The sequence below is a fragment of the Etheostoma cragini genome, chromosome 20 (assembly GCF_013103735.1).
Source record: "Etheostoma cragini isolate CJK2018 chromosome 20, CSU_Ecrag_1.0, whole genome shotgun sequence".
NCBI lineage: Eukaryota > Metazoa > Chordata > Actinopteri > Perciformes > Percidae > Etheostoma > Etheostoma cragini.
The window spans coordinates 8119549-8139563 of NC_048426.1; the positions used below are offsets into that span (position 1 = coordinate 8119549).

Genomic DNA, 20015 nt, shown 5'->3' on the forward strand with positions numbered 1-20015 from the left:
AAGGAAGACTCTGCCGGTAGAGTACATCCCCTGAGATGTATCTGACCTCTCGGTTAAGGGGTCAACGCAGACCGAGAAATGCATCAAGAGAGGGAAAGAGCTGGGAACAGAATCAACTGGCGCTGTGTTTGCGTGCCCGTCTGTCAGAGTGTGTGTACAGTCCACTGGTGTGTCGGTGTGCGTGTGTGAAACTGTATCTCAGTCATCATTTTGCTCGAATAACAACTCTATTTCTGATCTTTTAGATGCTGCACCAAGCAATGTCTGATATACATCGTAAAACCACTGGGGCCAGACTAGCTCAACACACATCGTGCTAACACACACACACACACACACACCCTGTGAGAGCCGTTACACCACATAAAAAGGGCACACTAACACACATACACAAAAAAAAAATATTTGCACTCAGACCAAAATACACACCTACCCTTCACACACAAAAGAAAAAAAAATCATTAAAATACACTTGCATGGCAATGGCACACTAAAACACACACACACACAAAGCATCTGCCAGGTTCAGATGCTATCACCAATGCTGAGTGCTAGATTCCTCTTCAGACAAAGGAGCATTATTTAACTGCGGCAAAGGCCTGGAACTCATGAATGCTTACCAGGATCATGGTATGATTTACTGTATTAAGTTAAAACTGTTGGCTCAATTACTCCTTCTGTTGTTATAACGCTGAAGGGTTTTCAACTCCGAGCAGATTTGAAAAGAGGTAACCTCAACAGGAGACTGGCAGAACCAAACCCCAGCGCTGACATGTAGTAGGTAGTGGAGCGATAGTCTTGTGTTTCGCTGGTTGGTGGGATCCAGTTGTGGGGACAAAGAGGTGTTCGGCCAGTCACACCGTGTGGACGATAAGACAGGTCGCCATGAGGTTGACCATTTATTTTATTACCCCTGTTTGACGTGTGTGTGTGTGAAGGCTACTTTACATTTGTTTCATTGTGTGTACAACAATCATAATGGTGAACACACATTTGAGAGTGTGTGTGTGTGTGTGTGTGTTCTCAGACTCAGTGCTGAATGTGCAAATACCTGCCTGCCACACCCCTGTGATTGCATTGTCTGATTAGAAAGTGGTTGGTTTATTTAAACTGGAAGAGGAAGTGCTTTATACATTTTACTGAAGTAAATTCAATCCTTCAGCCCCCCAAAATCTCACACATATAGTCTGAATAGATCAGGCTGCCCCATGAGGGGTCTTAATGGGGGCTAAGCCACCTCTGTTTGACTTAACATTTTTTTGTTTTTAGGCAAGAGTGAGTACTATATTGGTGTTGTATAAATCTAGACGTAAGGAATATATATTATGTACCAACCATGACATACTAGCTTGTAGAGAAGGGGGGCAAGTAATGCTCCAAATTTAGGCTGAATTTTTAACAGCCCCCCTTAGTCACTTCATTGTGGTGCCTGGCCTGGTTTCCTGTGGGAGAACTTCAGCTTCTCTGTATTGGCCGATAACTGCTTAAGAATAATTGACCCATTGAAGGGAAACAAAAATGTGGCCAGCAATTATTTCATTTTGCTCATACTGGCGTGCTCAGTGGGGTTATCCATTGACATTTTCACTACTGCAAGATATTGTGCGATCCACATTAAAATGAATACAGCTGTTGTGAGCTTGGGTAGTTAACACTTTTTTTTGGTTAAATCAACAGACTGTAATAGGTAGGAGGACTGAGTGAGTGCAAGTTTGGAAAGTTTGAACGATTGCAGAACAGATGGTGAGGATTTGATAAGCCAAAAGGTTTTGTTTTTATAGAGCGAGCCAGAAGTAAGTTTAAGCACAGGGCCAAGCACTGAGGGGAGAAAGTGAGGAAGTAAAAAAGAAAGAAAGCATTTAAAGAAAATTAGGGTAGACCGTCTTCAGGGTCTGCAGGCAGTCACCACTCTGTCCGTCGATTAAAACTAAAATAAAGATCTGGACCAATCCATTCCACTCCGCTTTAGAACACACACACACACACACACACACAGGTGTGTGTATGTGTGTGCCTGTAGCACTGAAATAAAAGGGTTTTTGCATGTACTTGTGTGCATGATAGACCGAGCTGGAGTGCTAGTAGTTCTGCACATTCTTATGAAATGATGAAAATGAGTGTGCACAGGGAGGGGTTCAGCCTTTGATCTTGTGAAAAAGACAGCCAGACGTTGAGTAAGGAGAGAGGATGGACCAAGGGATGGATAACAAAGTAAAGGGATGGAGAGAGGGATAACAAAGAAAGACACAGGGGCCAAACACGCCCCAAGCAAGACCACTGGTGGATTCTATGATCTAACCGGCAACCACAGTGTGTGTGTGTGTACTGTCCCAATCCCTCTCATGTGTGCCCAGTACACAGTAGTGAAAAACATGTTTTGGAGTATTATGCTCACAGTCACAATCTCACACACACACACACACACATTCTGATGGTCTATAACAATGCATGCTTCTGGCCCTACTGTTACATTTGTTCTTAAAGCTGCATTAATGAACACTTATGTAAATTAATAAGCACGGTTTGTTTACATGTTCACTATATCAACTTTGTAAGATAATGTGTCAATGACGTGGTTAGAGCTTGCTGCGCTGCCCTCAACTGTTCAAAACAAATACAAATTGTGTTTCTAACCATGGGTAATACATAAAACCAAAAGTAACCAAAAACGTGTTTGTTTAGAGTTGCGCTGTAGGTGTGCAATAGAGAGAGGTGAAGGGGAGGATGTATTTATTGCACAAAACCACTTTCAAAGAATTCCTCTTATCAGGAAACGGAATGATTTCTGTAAGGGAATAGAAGCCGCTACTTTTCTGTTACAGGACAATCTGACCACCAGGACAGTGCGTCTCCCTGACAATGTTGACGTGCTGATATTTTGGGGAAGAGAAAAAAAAAAAAAAAAAAAAAAAAAAAAGAGAGAATCAAAAGAAAGGAAAGAAACACAATTGTAAAACACACCCGTTTATTTTGTCAGTGGGTGACACCCCTGGAAGAGGTGGAGCGGAGCAACAAGAGAGAAACAACAACCACTTTTTTGGATCACTATGTCCTCCTCACACAAAATACTCTATATGCCTTTCAAGGGTTTCACTCCGATCCATACAATAAGACCTCAAAACAATCTTCTATTTGTACCGTAGTGTACAGGCTGTGTCTCAGCTGGGATTTTAGTAGAAAGTAGTGACAGTAGAGAGATGACAGGAAATGAGAACAACATGCAACAACGTTTCACAACCATACATGAAACAGGGATGTTATGGGATGCGGTTTATGGTTTGGGTTTTAATCAGTGTACTACGGGGGCCTCCCAATGAATCATGAACTACACCCCCTTACAAATCATAGTAGGGATTTTCCAATACTAGTTTGTCAAGGCCAATACCAATTCAGATTTCTAGTTAATAAAAACCTATAACTGATCTTTGGAACCAATAACATATACAGGGAAAATCTTTAAGTCAAAAATAGGATTTTGGAATTAATAAATTAAAAACAGTCTACATAATACCCAGTAAAAGAGTATCCAGCGGGACATTAAGTCAGACTCAGTGGTGAGTGAAACCGAAGCAGAGGGACAGACAGAGCTCCTTTCTTCCTATGATCAAGAAAACTATAATCAAACCTTTTTTAACTGTTTAACAATTTGTTTATCATCATCATCATCCACAGTCTCAAGCAATAAAATGCAAGAAAGTCAAATGTTTAGTTTGTGTTTGCACTGCCACAGAGGTGTTGTTCAAACATATGTACATGAAAAGGCCAAAGAAGAAGAGGTTTGCCTGCTGTGTACTTATTTTAAAAAAAGGAAAAAAAAGAATGGGGTTTCATTAATACACAAGACGTTTTATGGTTTATATCATCTCAGACGTAATGGATGTTCCAGACAGTACACATTAAAGTTGACTTCCCTTTCATCTTCGGCAGATCCAGCTGGGGTTAGGCTACGAGGTTCTCCCTGGTGCTTACTGTAAACGCAGCATATGGGTTGTGGCCATCAGAGAAACGGGTTGCAGCGGTCTTTTGCAGCCATATGCACCATTTAGCATGGCGCCCCATGGCAAATTAGGTGAAATGGAATCAAAGGTTTTCTGATCCAAACTACTTTCCAATAATAATAATAATAATAATAATAATAATAATAATAATAAAATAAATAAAAAAACTTAAGCTGTGTGTTTAGGAGGACAAAAAATCTTCTACCGGTGGTGGTGCAACGCCCCGTACATTGTTGAGTTCATCCTTGATGTCCATTAACTCAATTAGGTCTCTCTCACACACACCAGAAAGCCCCCATTCTCCTATCTTTCCCAATCATGCTCTCATATCTCACTGCTCTTTTCATACTCTCTCTTGGTCTTGCCAAATCCCTTACATTGTCTACAACATGGTCTTCTCCTCTCACGCTCAGTCTCTCAGTCTAATTCAGTGGGTGCTTTGTTGGCCCTGCATGAGAACTCCATATCCGACTGTTAAAGTAGAAGGTAAAAAGAAAAAAACTGCAGCTATAGGGGAATCACGAGCACAAAAGAACCATTATTTTTCTATTCTATTAAATAAGAAATGTGGCAGCTACGCAACTTTTTGCTCTTTCAATGCTCTGCCCCTCGTGTCTTGACTTATAGTATGGTGACTAACAGTATCTTTATCTGTTCCTTGTGACTTCCCACACTTTATAGAAATGAGTCACTGGAGTACCTCTTTAAAAATGTGCTTGCCGTTAGCCCCTGTAACCACAGGTGTTGCCAAATCAACCAAGACTAACATTTAGGATTAGTGATTGAGAAAGTTTTCTGAATTCAGAATGAAAACAAAGTGTCACAGAGGCTTCAAGAAAGTAGAACCTCAGCAAATACAGCACATTGACCTTTACGGTTGGTCCAAGTCCAAAACTGTTATGGAACATCACTCACACCGAAGAACAAGATACAGTAACAAATTGTTCAGATAGATAATGTGTGTCAGCATGTGTGAGCATCAAGGTTATAATATTAAACAAAAGGACCGCAATAACAAAAACTAGGTGGGAAAAAACAAAGTCGTGAACTGATTTAAAAATGAAAACAAGGCATCACTGTATGTACTGGTGTTATTGTGGACTACATTCTGAATACATATTTCTATTGGAAGATGTCTAATTGTATGATGTTGAGTTATTATTACACAATATTTTTTCTGACCTTTTTAGAATCTTGACCCTGACAAATAACCCACAATAAAACTAATAAAAACTATACTAAAACTAAGCATTTTCAAAAAACAATGACTAAAAACTAAAGACAAAATCTAAAGTATAACCTTGGTGAGCATGTGTGTGCACCAGGTTTAATCAGCGGTCCCTGTTCCCACGTCTGAGGCTTTCCAGAGCTGTGGGAAAAAGGCAAAGCGGCATAGACAGAACACTGGCCTCCGTCTGTGTGTCTTAGTGTTAAAACACCCTCCTTAATGTTTATCATTGAACATGGAAGAAGTTCACACAGAGACACACGCACTAACTGATGTTTATTACTGGACGCAGACAGACTGGCAGCTCAACAATAGAGGGGCAGAGAGCAGCTTTCCAGTCCATGTGTAACTTCCACCTTTCCCATTGGGAGCTCAGAGTAACATTTTGTATCTTAGCATGCGTGCACACACAAGCACATAGACAGAGCAAAAGAGGCAGCGGCTCTTTCCTTTCATAAAATAATGCCTTGACCTTGGTTTAATAGAAACAAGTTGCTGTACCCACCCCTCCCTCTGTCTCTCTCTGTTTTCATGGTTGTCAGGTTTCTGTTCTCTGGCGTCAACATGATTTTAAAAAGGAAAAGATAGAGAGAGGTAAGGGATATTGTTGGCGCTAATTTTCAGTGCAGGGCAGTTACAAACCATGCATGTATTCTGACGTTGAATTTAACTTATTTAATGTTGCTGCATCCAGACTCTTTACACTCACTTTTTTTAATCTTCAAATTGTTTGTTTTTAATGTGTGTATTTGATTTCTCTTCATATCCTTACTGTTATCAGCATGTATTATGTGTACTATACTGTAATAATAATAATAACATCCGCGTGAAAAGATAGCTCAAAAGTACTGTTCCATAACCTGTCCTGTACTCATGCAGGTAAATATTCATACTTATTAAAACGGGAAGTGAGCTTTTTTCTTTTGTTTTTTACTTCAGAGACTGATGTCTCATGGAAAAACTGACTTCTCGCTGTGACAGGTGCATCCCAGATGTGAAGCGTTGTAATGTTACTAGAAGGTCAGGAGGAAAAAAGAACAAGAAAGACGGAGCATTAGATAAGACACTGAGGCAGAGTATGAGGGATTTAGCAAGCTAACAGAAAGAAGAGAGGGATTGTGAGCATGCTGTACTATGATGGAAGAACTGAAACCAAAGGCAGAGTAGAAATAATGAAAAAGAGGCTGGCTTAAGGGAATGGGTGAAAATACAGATGGTGGAAAAAGTAAATTCCAGAGCCCCCCCCCCCCAAAAAAAAAAAGTAAGTACAGTGGCCATTTAATTACTGTGATAAATATTTGAGTTGTCTAGTCTTACCTACTCTTCTTTGAAGAAATAACACATGGGCGTTTGTTATGTTTTCTGGTGGGCTGCACATCGCATCCCTGCCCAGTTCTCAGGCGTTGTGGCACCACCTGCTGTATGGAAACAAGACTGCACGTCCATCATTTTATCACAAACTACTTTTAAGGTTACTCTGCTAATGCTTACATCCTAAAAATCCCCAAAGTTGACATGGCATCTGGCCTAGTGGTGCATTTGAGCTTCACTTCCACTGCTCCTACTACACGGACACGCTACAGTGGCCCAGCCTATCCCACAACCCCCTGAGGCTGCAACCTGGGATCCAGGAGAGCTGTACTATGGGTAACACTGTTTTCATAACCGCTTCTAGTCCTCGGTCTACAAACACCCAGCCACAAAACATATGTACCACATTACACACTCATTCGCCCTGATACAACTCAACAAAGTGTAACTCCAAACAAGCTTGAAGACCGTTTAGCCGTGCTGTCCAATACATTTCTTTAAAAGTTGTGTTATTCAAGATGTTAACATGATTTTTATGATTGAAGTAATGCGGATACACACTAACAAGCCAATTAATACCAATATATACCAATATCAGGCTACTTTTTGGCAGTCTAAGCAGATGACGGTTTAAAAAAAGATTATTTATAAAATAGGCTGTTTTGTGTCTGTGTATACAGTATCATGAAGTTATTTTTTAATGTTTCTTTATGGTTTGAGTGAGTGCAAACTGAGGTTGCTGATTTAAAGCCGTCACTTCCACCAACAGAGCTAGGACCTCTGTGTCAGCAGCACACCCATTTTCTCATGGCATTCTCTTCAGAGGCGAGACTAAAACATGAGTGAGCTGTTTCATAAACAGCCTGCAGAAAATGGAGACTTCATTCAAAAAAAAAAAAAAAAAAAAAAACACCACACTGGCAAATTGGCTGTGTCAGGGAGTCCTTGAGATTATTTTTCAGGGCACTATGAGCAGGTGTTTATGCTGCAATCCACACCCACACATTCTCACACACAGCCTGGAATCAAGGCTATTTTGATAAGGGACACAGACTCATTTTATTTTTGGATCTAACAAATATCCAAACACATATTAAGCAACAAAATTTCAGTTTATACTATTTGTAGGTGTTTATTACTCTCTGTAGTATTTATCTCGGCATGAATACAAGCACACATCTCCAAAAATTAATGACAAGAACCAACATTTGCACATTTCCATTCACTGGCCTTCTTGGGAACCAACGCTGAGACTCACCGGACAATCTATCTAATCTATCTATTTGATTGACCACAATCATGTGGTCAATCAAACCACATGACAAATCCACAGCAAGCCCAGCACTATTGGGGGGTCACACACCACACACACGCACGCACGCGGGTCCAGCTATGTCCTAGAAATCAATAAGAGTGGGAGGAAAGCAGACGAACACCTCTTTATCAGCATGATTGTGTTGCAAGAGGATTCATCCGCCACTCCCGAAACCTCCCTTCAGCCTCAATTCATCAGCATGAGTAATAAGACAAACAGAACAATTCCAGATATACCTTGCTGACTGTTAACATATTTAAAAAAGCCATCCTATGGAAACTCCTTACGGTCAACATCATTTTCATTCTTTGCATCATGTTAAAAGGTTAAGTTTGAATGGGTGTTGTATTACTTTACCTATCCATGGTCAGTGAATTAGCTACAGAACAGGGCGGCCTGTACACCCCCCGTTTGGAGAAGCAGGCAGCATGAGTGCTCGCATAGCAGCAAAGAAATTATCTGCTGCTGGCCACAGCAAAACCTATTTACCCCACTTAAAAGGACAAATCTAAAACAGGACCACCCACACACCATCTACTGTGGGAAATGCTATGGATAAGGGCCTACTACAACCTCACTTCAAACAGTTTGAACTATCCCTTTAAAGCACAGAGAACGCGTATGCGAGGACGCAAATGCCTGAATCAGTTGGATCGGACGTCAAACGGAGTCTACCCTGCCAGCTCTCTAGAGCAAAGAGTGTAATCTCTGATGGAGATCATGTGAGAATTTATAGAACCGCTGTAACGTCTGGTAAGTTCAGAAAATGACATCAACTTACTGTAAGGCAGCCTGTAAAACCAAGAAAGGACAACACTTATGTCACACTACGATATCCCAAATCTAAGATGATATCTACTCTCTTATCATGATATAATAGATATATTGCTCAGCCCTAATTTAAGGTACAGATTTGGTACACATTTAGCTGTTTTACATCAGGAGAATCTGAACACTGGTTGGCTTTCGCAACAAAACATCACGCAATTTGCTCACTCTGGTTGACATATTTCAACTCGACTGACGTCTGTTAATTTTGCCTGATTTGTGCTGCCCGTTACTAATCCACGCCTTTGCAATGAATTAGTTTGTAATCATTTGTGAAAAAATGAGGCGATGTGACCAAGCCATGAGTCTCACATTTAAATTTAAATCCCTGGTTCTTGGCAAAATTAACCTATATCCACTTCCAGGACTGCTCCGGTGCCGCCGGACATTCGACCATATGTCCTCCTTTTCAGCCGTATATTCGTTACCACACGCTTCCTTTGTGTTGGAATTTTAAACTCCTGTGGATTTATGAGGACTATGGTTAGCTGCTCCTCAGATCTCTACAGAGTAAATCCGGACAGCTAGCAAGACTATCTGTCCAATCAGAGTTATCAAAACAACTTTAGAACAAACACGTTTCACCAAAACAAGTTCCTTCCCGAGGCTATTTTGCAGAGAAACCAGGGCTCCGTGCGGCACTTAGCCCCACCCATGACGATTGTGATTGGTTTAAAGAAATGCCAATAACCCAGAGCACGTTTTTCTATCCCTGAATTGTATAAAACTAAAAATAAATGATTTTTTCCCCCCCTCAACTATGAAGCTATTCTCATCTGGTTTGAATAATGACCCAACCAGCTCCCATCAGCTCTTCTTCACGGTCTCTCTCCCCACCTCCATCTGCAGGCAACCCCCAGATGTTGGACACAACCTTTCAACATTCCAACTACTAGTCTACTAACTGCCCTTACAAACAGACATGCCGGTACATACATACGCTGAAAACCACACGCGCACACACACACACACACACACACACACACACGCACACGCACACAAGGAAGTTCAAAGCTGTGCCAGAGGGGAGCAGGTGGTCAGAAACAACATGCTGCATGTGACCAGAGGTCTATCGGAGGCAACCTTCCAATCTTCAAACTGCATTCATCCAGAGACACTGGCCAGGAAAACAGAAGCTCCACGTAATAAAGCCTTTCACTAATGTATTGTACATGTTCACTTCTTGCAAGTTGCTTTAAACTCTCATCTAACATTATTGCATATGGCCATACATAGTGACATTGTTTAAAATGTTTCTGTCATGCTCACCCTAGGCATCTGTAAGGAGCAGCAGTGACAAATACACAACATCAATACAAACGATCCTTCAGGTTGTTCTACTGAAGTGGAACAACTCAAACTGTCAAACTCTCTATTTTAGATTGTTAGCCTGTGAACTCATCTACTAATTCTTCCAGCGAAGACTACAGAGCCTCCCCCAGCAGCATGAGTGTACAGAAGGTTGTCCGCCAAAATAGAAAGTACATGCTGTGAGCCCCATTCTCAAATGAACACATCTGTTAGCATAACTATTTCTGATGAAAGAACACTCCCCTGTCCTGCTGGTCTTAATCACATTCTCCTACACATGTGCACATACAAAGACTCCCACTTTTGCCGGTCCATATTTAAACAAAGAATAGACAACTGAAAGTTGAGATGTCTTTAGTCGCTAATGTAAACATGTTTCTGCAGTATTATGTATTAGGCTACCTCTATGGATTACAATTTTACAAATAGAAAAACTGCTTTTTTCAGATTTTTTCGACAAAAGAGATCCATTCAATACTGACATTTTTCAATTGCAACCTCACGGTGGCGCTATATAAAAAGTCATGCGACCCCAAAAGTCTACGCGGACCATGAGTTTCAAAGTTCACGGCCATCTACCCTAGATGTTAACATATCTCCATCTTGTCCAAAGAGACAGGGAGAGTCAGGGACCGACCGACACACCAATATTCTCATCCATTCCCGCTACTTTTCAACATCCATCCCCATTCCCCTACTCCAAACATACAGAAACCTTCCCTACTGCTTCTTTGTCAGCGGGATTGAGCACATGAAAGGAGGACAAAGCACTTCTGTCTGTCCTCCATCAGTCCTCTAAATCCGTCAGAAGCTGAGATGAAGTGCCCTCTCTCCCCATTTTTTCCACTTTAGTCTGGATTCAATAACACCACTGATCTTCAAAAACACTCAGAGCCCATTCCCACGTCAGCTACATGCATAGATACTCAAAAACATAACAAAATAAACATAACCCTAAATAACCACACTGTTGCCTACTTACAACCATCTGTTTTACAGACGTACTCACAGACACACATCTGAGTTTTAAGTAGTCTATTTGGAGTAAAACCCCAAAACTAAATAGAGACAGTACTGATACTAATGTATAAATGTTAAAAAAAAAGTAATAAAAAGTATTCAAAACATTTTCTTTTGCCCGATTTCCTTCAGAGCTCACAATGGTTGGCCATTTAAATTAGAATAGAAATTATTATTCTTCTATCTAGTGTGTGTGATACTGAGAGTTTGAGTTTTCTTGTTTTTACAGTCTCTTTGGGAATCATGCCTATGCTTTGACAGTTGGGACAGTTATACAAGGATTCCTTTTGATAAATTTATTCATGAATCATGTTCTGTGCCATACCTTCACTGTATAACATTGATAAATATAGTAGGCTACCAGTAATAATGCAGTTATGTGTGACTGAAGTAAGCTCCGTACACCCACACACACAACCCCCCCCCCCCCCCCCCCCCCCCCCCCCCCCCCCCCCGCCCACTTCACAAAAAGGCTTTGACCTCTGGTCTTTCTCCATCTTATGCTGTTTCGAGACATAAATCCTGCAGTTACACAATGGTCTTTATACTTGGCCCTAACAGTGTTAAAGGTGTGTGTGTGTGTGTGTGTGTGTGTGTTTTCCCTGATTTATGAGAGAATCCCTCTACCCTGAAACTATCAAATCTCTAACCATTCCAAACCCGTTCATGTCCTCCAAACATTCACCGTCTGGATAAACAGGTTTGGAGCACTGTGGAATGGCCCATAAAACCTCTGCCAATCCCCTCCACAATCCCCGCTTCGATCTCCACACCGAACCTTGAAAGAGTCCGGACGATCCCAGTAAAACACTGCTGGGGGAAAGAAGCACTGGAGGTTTGTCTGGAATGGCCATGGAGGGGCCGTAATGGGTTCAGGCTGTGGGTACTGCAAAGTGATTCCATGTGCTTTGTTCACTTGGGGGCTGAGGAAACGCCAGTGAGAGCACAGTGCTTGTTGAGGATGTAGAGTTCCCCTTCAAAACCTACGTTCCAATTCAAATTATTTGCAGAATTTACAAAAGGCAGGGCTGAGAGGAGAGCGCAGGACAACTCAAGACTCCTAACAAAACGTGCTTTATCATCTCATCCCTCCGCCTACCTAACTGTATTACAGGCAGGGTACAACATGTTAGATAGCTCCATTTTAACTCAACTAGGAAGCTACAATTACAATTAACGGAAATATGTGATTTATTACAGAAATGCTAAAAACTGTGTTAACTAAATAATCATCTTAAATTCTTCCCTTTTCCATTTCAATAAATCTGATCTTACACTATCATGCACAGGTGCAGTCCAAACACTAGGCTAGTCCATGTGCATTAGGTTCTTAAATGTCATAGCATGTGCATTGCTTTCTAAACCAATTTCATTACCACTGCCACTACTATTCTGACTTGCAATTGAGCTTGTTAAATGAAATTTCCAAGATCTCACTGGATACACAGATGGATAAAAAGATAGATCGATAAACTCTTAAAACCCTCAGTATTCAAAAGTGATGTTTCACTGCCATCTACTGAGCATTTAACACCAATGCATCGTGTGATTACTGACAGTTTCTTTCAGTGCTTTATAGAATATCAATCTACAATATCTGCTGCGTTACTATGACTTCAATGCAATGTGTGTGACGTGAAGACCAGCAGGACATTGCACATCACTCTGGTGCTTAAGGCTCTACATTGGCTACCAATAGGTTGAAGAGTGCATTTTAAATCACTACTTATAGAGTTTTGCATGATCAAGCTCCCTCTTACATCCAGGATCTATTACTTTCACACTTCTGGAACTCGCTCCCTTTAGCCTTGAATTTTGTGGAAATTTAAAATAAAAAAAAAAACACCTGAAGACATCTTTTTAAGCTTTTAACTAGCAATATGGCTTAGTATTTTATGTGTTGTTTTTTTATTTGTTTTACTGTAAGCTCTTTGTGAGCCCTCTTGTCTGTGAGAAGTGCTATATAAATAAAGTTACTTACTCGCTACAGGATCATAACAAAATTTTATTAATTTTGGTTTACTGATTGATTTTATGGAAGGCCTACTTGGTCTATAGGTGCAGCCTGAATATTGATATTCGAAATCTTGACTCTTATTAAAAGGAAATAGGTTGAGGCCAACAAGCAATCCAAAGGAAGTAGTTTAGTGGCATTTTTAGGTGGGGGGGGGGGAATAGGTAGAGCTACTTTGACAGAAGCAAAACCAGAGTTGTAGGCTACACAGTCTCGTATAATGCGTAATTTTTTCCATTCCAACAGTTTAACACAGGTGGTTATACCACTGAGCCAGTAGCCTACCTGCTCTCCTCACCTTGCTGTAACGTTACCGCTCCATTCCCCCATGGCCGTTTGGGTTTCTATGGGTTTGCCCAATTTCACCACGTTGACTGCTTCTTTCATGTTAGGCAATCCTCTCAGGAAGATGCCTGGCATCCTAAAACGCATGTTCTTGACCAGGTTCCATTCCTTCCGAAAAATAACACACACGGGAATCAAAAAGGCGTCGTTTCTGACAAGCTAGCATAACGTTAGCCGTTTCTTTCCGGAGTATTATTCCACATTAGACCTGCTATTTATAGCACCAGGGTACCGGTTTATAACGATATCCCGACGCTGGTAGGCACCAAGTTGTTTAATTGAAGTTTTAGTTTTTTTTCCATTTTAAAAGGCTGACTTTCACATTTTAAAGTCTTTGACAAAAACGTCTTCCATTTAGGCCTACGAGCAAATCGCTTCGAGATTAGCTACATGTGCAATCAAATTGCAGCTGGTTGGTCTGGCACCTCACAGCTGGCGTAACCCCTTTAATTGCCAACGACAATATTTTATGTTACAAAATCATTTTTTTATCGTAGAAAACAGTATCGTTTCTATCGTAAAGTTAACATAAAATTAAGCTTTAGCCTACTTTAGTATTTGTAGGTTCCCTTGTGTGGTGTTCGGTCTGTGGGACCCGTTTTCAATGTTTGCTAAAAGAAAATTACGTTAAGATTTCTTCTAACTCATTTTCTGTGAGGAACATAAACAATAACTCATTTTCAATGACTGCACACGGTACACCCCCACATAACTATAACATATCGAGGTGTTCTGGTACTACTACCACTGTACCCGAGTATATGTAGATGCTATGAAACTTGACTGTGTCCTCCTCCTTACTGGTGTGTGTGTGTGTTTGTGTCCTGCACCTGCGTTCATGTTATTACATACCACAAGTTACAAAATTGTTACATTTCAAGCACTTCCACATGATCATAGAAATAAGCACCAGTAATGATCAACCTTCTTGTTTCTATTTTTGTTTACTTTTCTGAATTTCCTTGTTTTCTCGCAAAAAAAACGAAATTGATCATCTGATCATAAATGGGATTTCACAGGGGTAAGTGGCAAATATGCACCATAAATGATGACATATGTTAAAAAAAAAAAAGCCTGATAATGTGGTGGCTCCGCCAGACCCGGGAACACTGGCTGTGTAACAAAAATTCCACACAAGGGTTAGGTAGCCTACTGTTTTTTTGTACAATATTGTGCATTCTCAATGGGTTTACTATATAATAAAAATGTTTCATCGTTCACTTCATTTGTATCTTGTCTCTTGCAATTGTCTTTTTCTATGTCCATGATCTGTTGGCATAGATTCTTGACTGACAGCAACAAAGTTCCAGTAGTGTGAAAAAACATAAATTTAAGGTCAACACCAAGCAACCCCTTACTGGTTTGCAAATATGCTTACAGTTGATCATTTTTGTGACTGTACTTTGAGTTAGTAATTGTAAGTGGTTCTTCTTAATGGTCCAGAATTTCTTGCTCAAAAACCAAGAAATTGTAATGTAATACATCAAGCCATTTGCCATTTTGCACAAAACAAGAGAAAACAGCTCAGAAATGTAGCCAGTAACATCTGAATGAGCTTTATTTTGCCTATACAACAAAAACAGACAGTTGTCATTTTTAAGACAGCAGCCATACATTAGTTAGAATAGAGGAGCCCATGTGTCTTTGTGTTCCAGAAGAGGCGTAAGTTTAGATTTCCCTTAGAAAGTTTTTTTAGCAAGAAAAAAAAAAGAGACCTGTGCCAAGCTGCGGAAACGCCCTAGAACCCATAGGCCAGCAACATACAAGACTAATTCACCTACTCTCCGTTTTACCACAGTACACTTTACCTGTGTTCTGATCTACAAATGAACATTTCAACAATGTGAAGGAGACACTGTCTTTGAGGAGAGGCACCAGAGAAAATCCAAGGGGGGAAAACAGGAAATGTCACAATCTTCAATACCAGAATAGTACAACTCGTAAGTCAAATTAATACAAAATAAAATTCTAATCTCAGTGATTCTCCTCACTGATGACACCATTAGGTAACCCATTTCATAACACTGTTTGGAGCCCTGAGAAAATGCCCTGGACACTTGCGTCAGTCATTCTGCAGTTGTATCCCAAGCAGCCTCTGATCCTAGATCAGCATGTGAAACCAACCACTACAGGACATCTCTCTTAAACATATTCTCAAATGGGGGAAGGGGAGTGTATCTAGAGCCCCCCCATAAGGGCCAGAAAATATGCTAAAATGAATAGCTGTGGATGCAGGGAGGGCCCATAGAAAACGCCTTTCTACAAGGCCCAGAAGTTTGTGCTACGCCCCTGTGTGAGAGGATTTATTTGCTCATGAAAGCTGGGAGGGAGCCCCTAAGTATTCTTGCCTGAGTGTGCCCCCATCTGACAATAAATGTCAGTTGTCTTAATGTCCCACATGAGTCAACAATTCTATGCTGCTGCCTTTAAATCGTTCATTTGCTAGTCAATATTTTCCCCTCCTGCTTAAAGAAATGAATACCCAATATGAAGTTTACCAGTACTGAAATGTACCAGTACAATGAGTACAGTAATCTGGCTTTTACCTTTTGGCCCTGCAGTCCAGAGTACGATTATTGTACCGTTTTATACCATAAGTGAAAATCTAGATGGCCAAGAGGAAAAATTTAAATAAAAAACTGCATTGGAAGCCACTGTTGTGATGCCATAGCTCCTAACAATTTTTTTAGGGAAAACCACACATTGAACAAGAAATCAATGTTGAAACAAAATTATTGTAGAACTTAATACACATAACATTCCATGTATTACGTTGGTGTAAGTGAAAAAAATCCTTCAACTGGACTGACAGAACAAGAGACTGATTGTTCAAAGGACAAATTGACAGCTGGACAGAATACCTTCCCATGAGTGCGTTTCCACGTATTTAACTAATCTGATTATTGTCCATTTTTGGCAGTAATCAAAATTTTTTTTTTAAAAATCACGTTAACACTTAAGGGATTTCTGGAAGAGAAATCAAATTTAACATATACGCTTCACTGACTTATTTTTAACATGAGCACAGGATCATTAAACTAGGAAATAGAAATAGGAAAAGTATTGCTATGACAACAGAAGATAGCTAAAATCCAAACTCAGTCTAAAAACAAACAAGTCTAAAGTAATTTCTATAGCTGAATAGCAGGTTATCTCTACATTTCTTAACACATGCAATCCTAAAACTTCACTAGAGTCTACCCTCCTCGCTGCACCATCAGTGCAAATGCTCAGAGCCGAAAAGCTAGGAAAAGAAACTCAGGCTGCTGTGCTTGAAATATACTGCAAATACATTTATAACTAATTTTATGGTAGGAGGTAGAGAAGAAAACGGACTATCTGCATGTAAAGGCAGATTCTACAGCAACCACATTAATGCAGTGCATGTAAACACATTCTGGTTTTCTAACAATTACCAGATGTCCCCAATACGTTTTGTGTGGATGTAAACGTAGAGAACCAGTCACCATATTGGTACTTTGATTTCATAAAAATGTTTGAGCCACAATCCGGAGTGAAAACTCTGCTCAAAATGCTTAAAAATCCCATTTAACTGGAAACAGAACTACCAACCCCAAAAACTACTTCATACCCCCCCCCCCCCCAAATATATCCCTCATCTATTCTGTTCTTGAGCACCAATGTCTTCCATACAGCAAGACTTTAGATTACCCACAGCAGAACTACCATCTAGATTAGGCTCCGTCTAAGAAATGAAATGTTTCTGGTTTCCACAACTGAATGCTAAGAATTCTTTAGCACTGTGAAGTTGCAAATAATTAAGGTTTTCAGTGTTTTGTTCTTCCAAAAAAAGAAAAAAGAAGTGTTTTTTATACATTTGTTGCTTATAAAAGGCCTCAAGTGAAAGAAAAAAAATGTTTAAAAGCATAGAAGAGAAAATGGCCACAGCCAGCCACCCTTTCCCAGGTGGGTTCAGCTTCAGAACAAGTGTGACACCAGACACCTGCTACAAAAGAACGATCTTATTGACACCCGGTAAATAAAATGTTTGCGGTTTACATTTTAATAGCTGCTAGGGCATGTGTATACAAGTCAATTATAAGTGTGCATGTACATGCATGTTTTAATTGTCAAAGGCAGAAAGGCATATTTCAACTATCAATGAAGTTATTTTTCTTTTAAGAGAAAACCATTTTAGGGAGGGGGGGGGATTTATGTTGAAAGCAAGGTGAAGCATCTCAACTGTAAACAATCCTTAAAATACATGACTCACAGACAACTTAAGTCAAAGAGAAAAAGGTCAATTTGCAGGATTTAAAAAGTAATGCACAGAAAAAAAAAAAAAAAAAATCACCCATACAATGTTGTGAAATGCTGGAATGTTAGGAATTGCCCGAATAATTTCAGCAGCCATTGCAAAGTAAAGCTGCGACGGCAACAGCTCGATAACTTCATTGATTGAAGAGAATGTCAGTCAGCCCTGACCCCCCAAGGTAAAGTTGAAGCTAACCCAGTCCAGTTTCCAGGTTTCAGTGGACCAGCAGGGAAACTAGTGGAGAGGTGTTTGGGTGGGTAGGTGGGGGATGGGTGGGTGGGGGGGGGGGGGAAGAGAAGGCCAGTAGCTTTGGCGAGGCTTCAAAGCCATACTGGAGAACAGAGTGGAAGGTCCTCCAGCGTCGTCCTGGACACCTTAGGACACAACCTTGGTGCCAACCACCATTTCTTCATCTAAGGCTTTCAGCACAGAGACCTGGAAAAGGACAAGGAAAGTAAGACCTGGGACAACGTGCATTGGTTTTATTTCTGCCGAGTCTTTGTCAAAAGGTCCCATTTATACATAAGAATAATTCTTTGTCCAACTAGCTCCATTTTATTTATTTTTATATATATGAAAACTTTACAAGCTGTGTTTACACATTTAATATGCTTATTGTTCATTTTCCAGTAAATCGGACATCATGAATGGTCAAGTGAAAACCGGAGCAAAAAAAGGTATGAAAACAACCAAGTACTTCCAGTAATGTTTCCCATAGGGAAAACACTGGAGAAAACTCCCCCCCAATGGAAATGCAACACGCAAAAAGATACTAACGAAAAAGATTAATCATACAGTTATTCTAGTTTAGCCCCTGCTGGTAAAACATTTTTATTTTTCACCCTCGGGCCAAAGAAACTCACCATAAAAGTTTCACCATTATCGAACCTCTTTTCGATTTCTTTGCCCAGCTCGTTATCTGGCAGTTTAAGGTCCTCTCTGGTATTTCCACCATCATCCATCAGGGACAAGTATCCTTCGGAGACGTCTATAACCTAAATGTGCCACCAGGCAGAGAAAGAGAATTACATGATCAATTCCATTAGTCAAAATACATGTGCAAAAAGAGAATATCAATACATTTTTTCTCCTCTGCTCGGAAACACCAGTCTGCTCCAAGTGCATCCACCGCCATTCTCCCGCAAGGTAGTGAAGCTGATAAACGAGTGGTGTGTATGTGTGCAAGTTTTGTTAATTGGTTAAAATTCAGTGAACTTCATCGGTCAGTCAAAACAATTAATGGCCTACCAATTTTACCGGCCACTGCCAACAATCAACCCACCTATAACTTCTTAGACCCTGGAACTAAGACATGGTGGGTGTTGCAGAAGTATACTAAAGGAAACATTTTATTTAGAAAAATCTTTAGCCACATGAAAATATAAGAGACTTTACAGCACATTGTTGAAAATTAAAACATTAAAGAAATACCCCAAAAACGTAAACTAGCCCCCCCACTAATACACCAACCACTGTTGTGTTATTAGAGTATTGCATCCCAAAGGAGGCCTCCAACAGGACAGCAGAGAAAGGGTGTTGGCCAAGAACCTGTTCAACCAGCTCAGTTTATCCCTTCACAACTAATGAAGAGACAGCCCAGCTCCAAAGAGCATTTATTTCTCACATCACAGGTCATAAGTATTAGGTGATATCAAATTTAAAAGAAAAAAAGAAGAAATTAAAGTGAAATGGATGCACTGGTGGTCCAAACAAATGCCAAAACCAAGGCTGAGAGTGAAAGACTTTTTTGGAAGGCGTCCACACCATTTCAAGATGCACTTATTAAAGTTAATTTGACCGGCAAAACAGTTAGTCCTTCTTACATCACACAATAATTAAAGTTATCATTTTTAAGAAGTAAAAAGTTCTGGATACATTTTTACTTCTTCCAACCATATATTTAGAGTAAATGTAGATTTTCATAGTGCAATAATATAATCCTACATGGAATCATTGTGAAAACATCTTTCTAGATGTTGTGTTGTTACTTTGGCCACAACGTCATCATCAATTTTATTTAGAATTCCCTTTATATTTAAAAAGAAATCTCAAAGTGCTACAATTAATATCAAAAAACAAATTAGTACATTCATGATTTTGTCCATGTTGACATTAGTTGCTTCACTTACATTTATTAAAAAGCCGTAGATGCCGGCAACGTACTCGTGTGACAGCGCACAGAACGAAGCTTTGTGACTGGCAAGCCCTTTCTCACCGCTGCTGCCGTCCACCGAGCATCTTCCTTGACCATAGGCTGCAGCCGGGTGCTCACCGTCTCCTCCTTTGTCCTCTATTCATACCCAGTGCCATTTGTTTTAACTCCTTTCTCAACTAAAAGCGGTTTCTACATTTTTTTTCGCCGTGGCAAC

At 40.2% G+C, this 20015-nt stretch overlaps 1 protein-coding gene across 2 annotated transcripts in view; it reads right to left on the reverse strand.

Moving 5' to 3' along the window:
• Window positions 1-14910: 14910 nt before the first annotated feature.
• Window positions 14911-20015, reverse strand: part of eif5a2 (eukaryotic translation initiation factor 5A2) — a 7373-nt gene continuing 2268 nt past the window's right edge. For both annotated transcript variants that reach the window (XM_034858711.1, XM_034858710.1), the window contains exons 4-5: window positions 18510-18641; window positions 14911-18081 (exon numbers count right to left, since the gene is read on the reverse strand). In XM_034858711.1, the coding sequence (XP_034714602.1) occupies window positions 18022-18081; window positions 18510-18641 (192 nt within the window). In that variant the 3' untranslated portion in view covers window positions 14911-18021. The remainder of the gene's footprint in view (window positions 18082-18509; window positions 18642-20015) is intronic.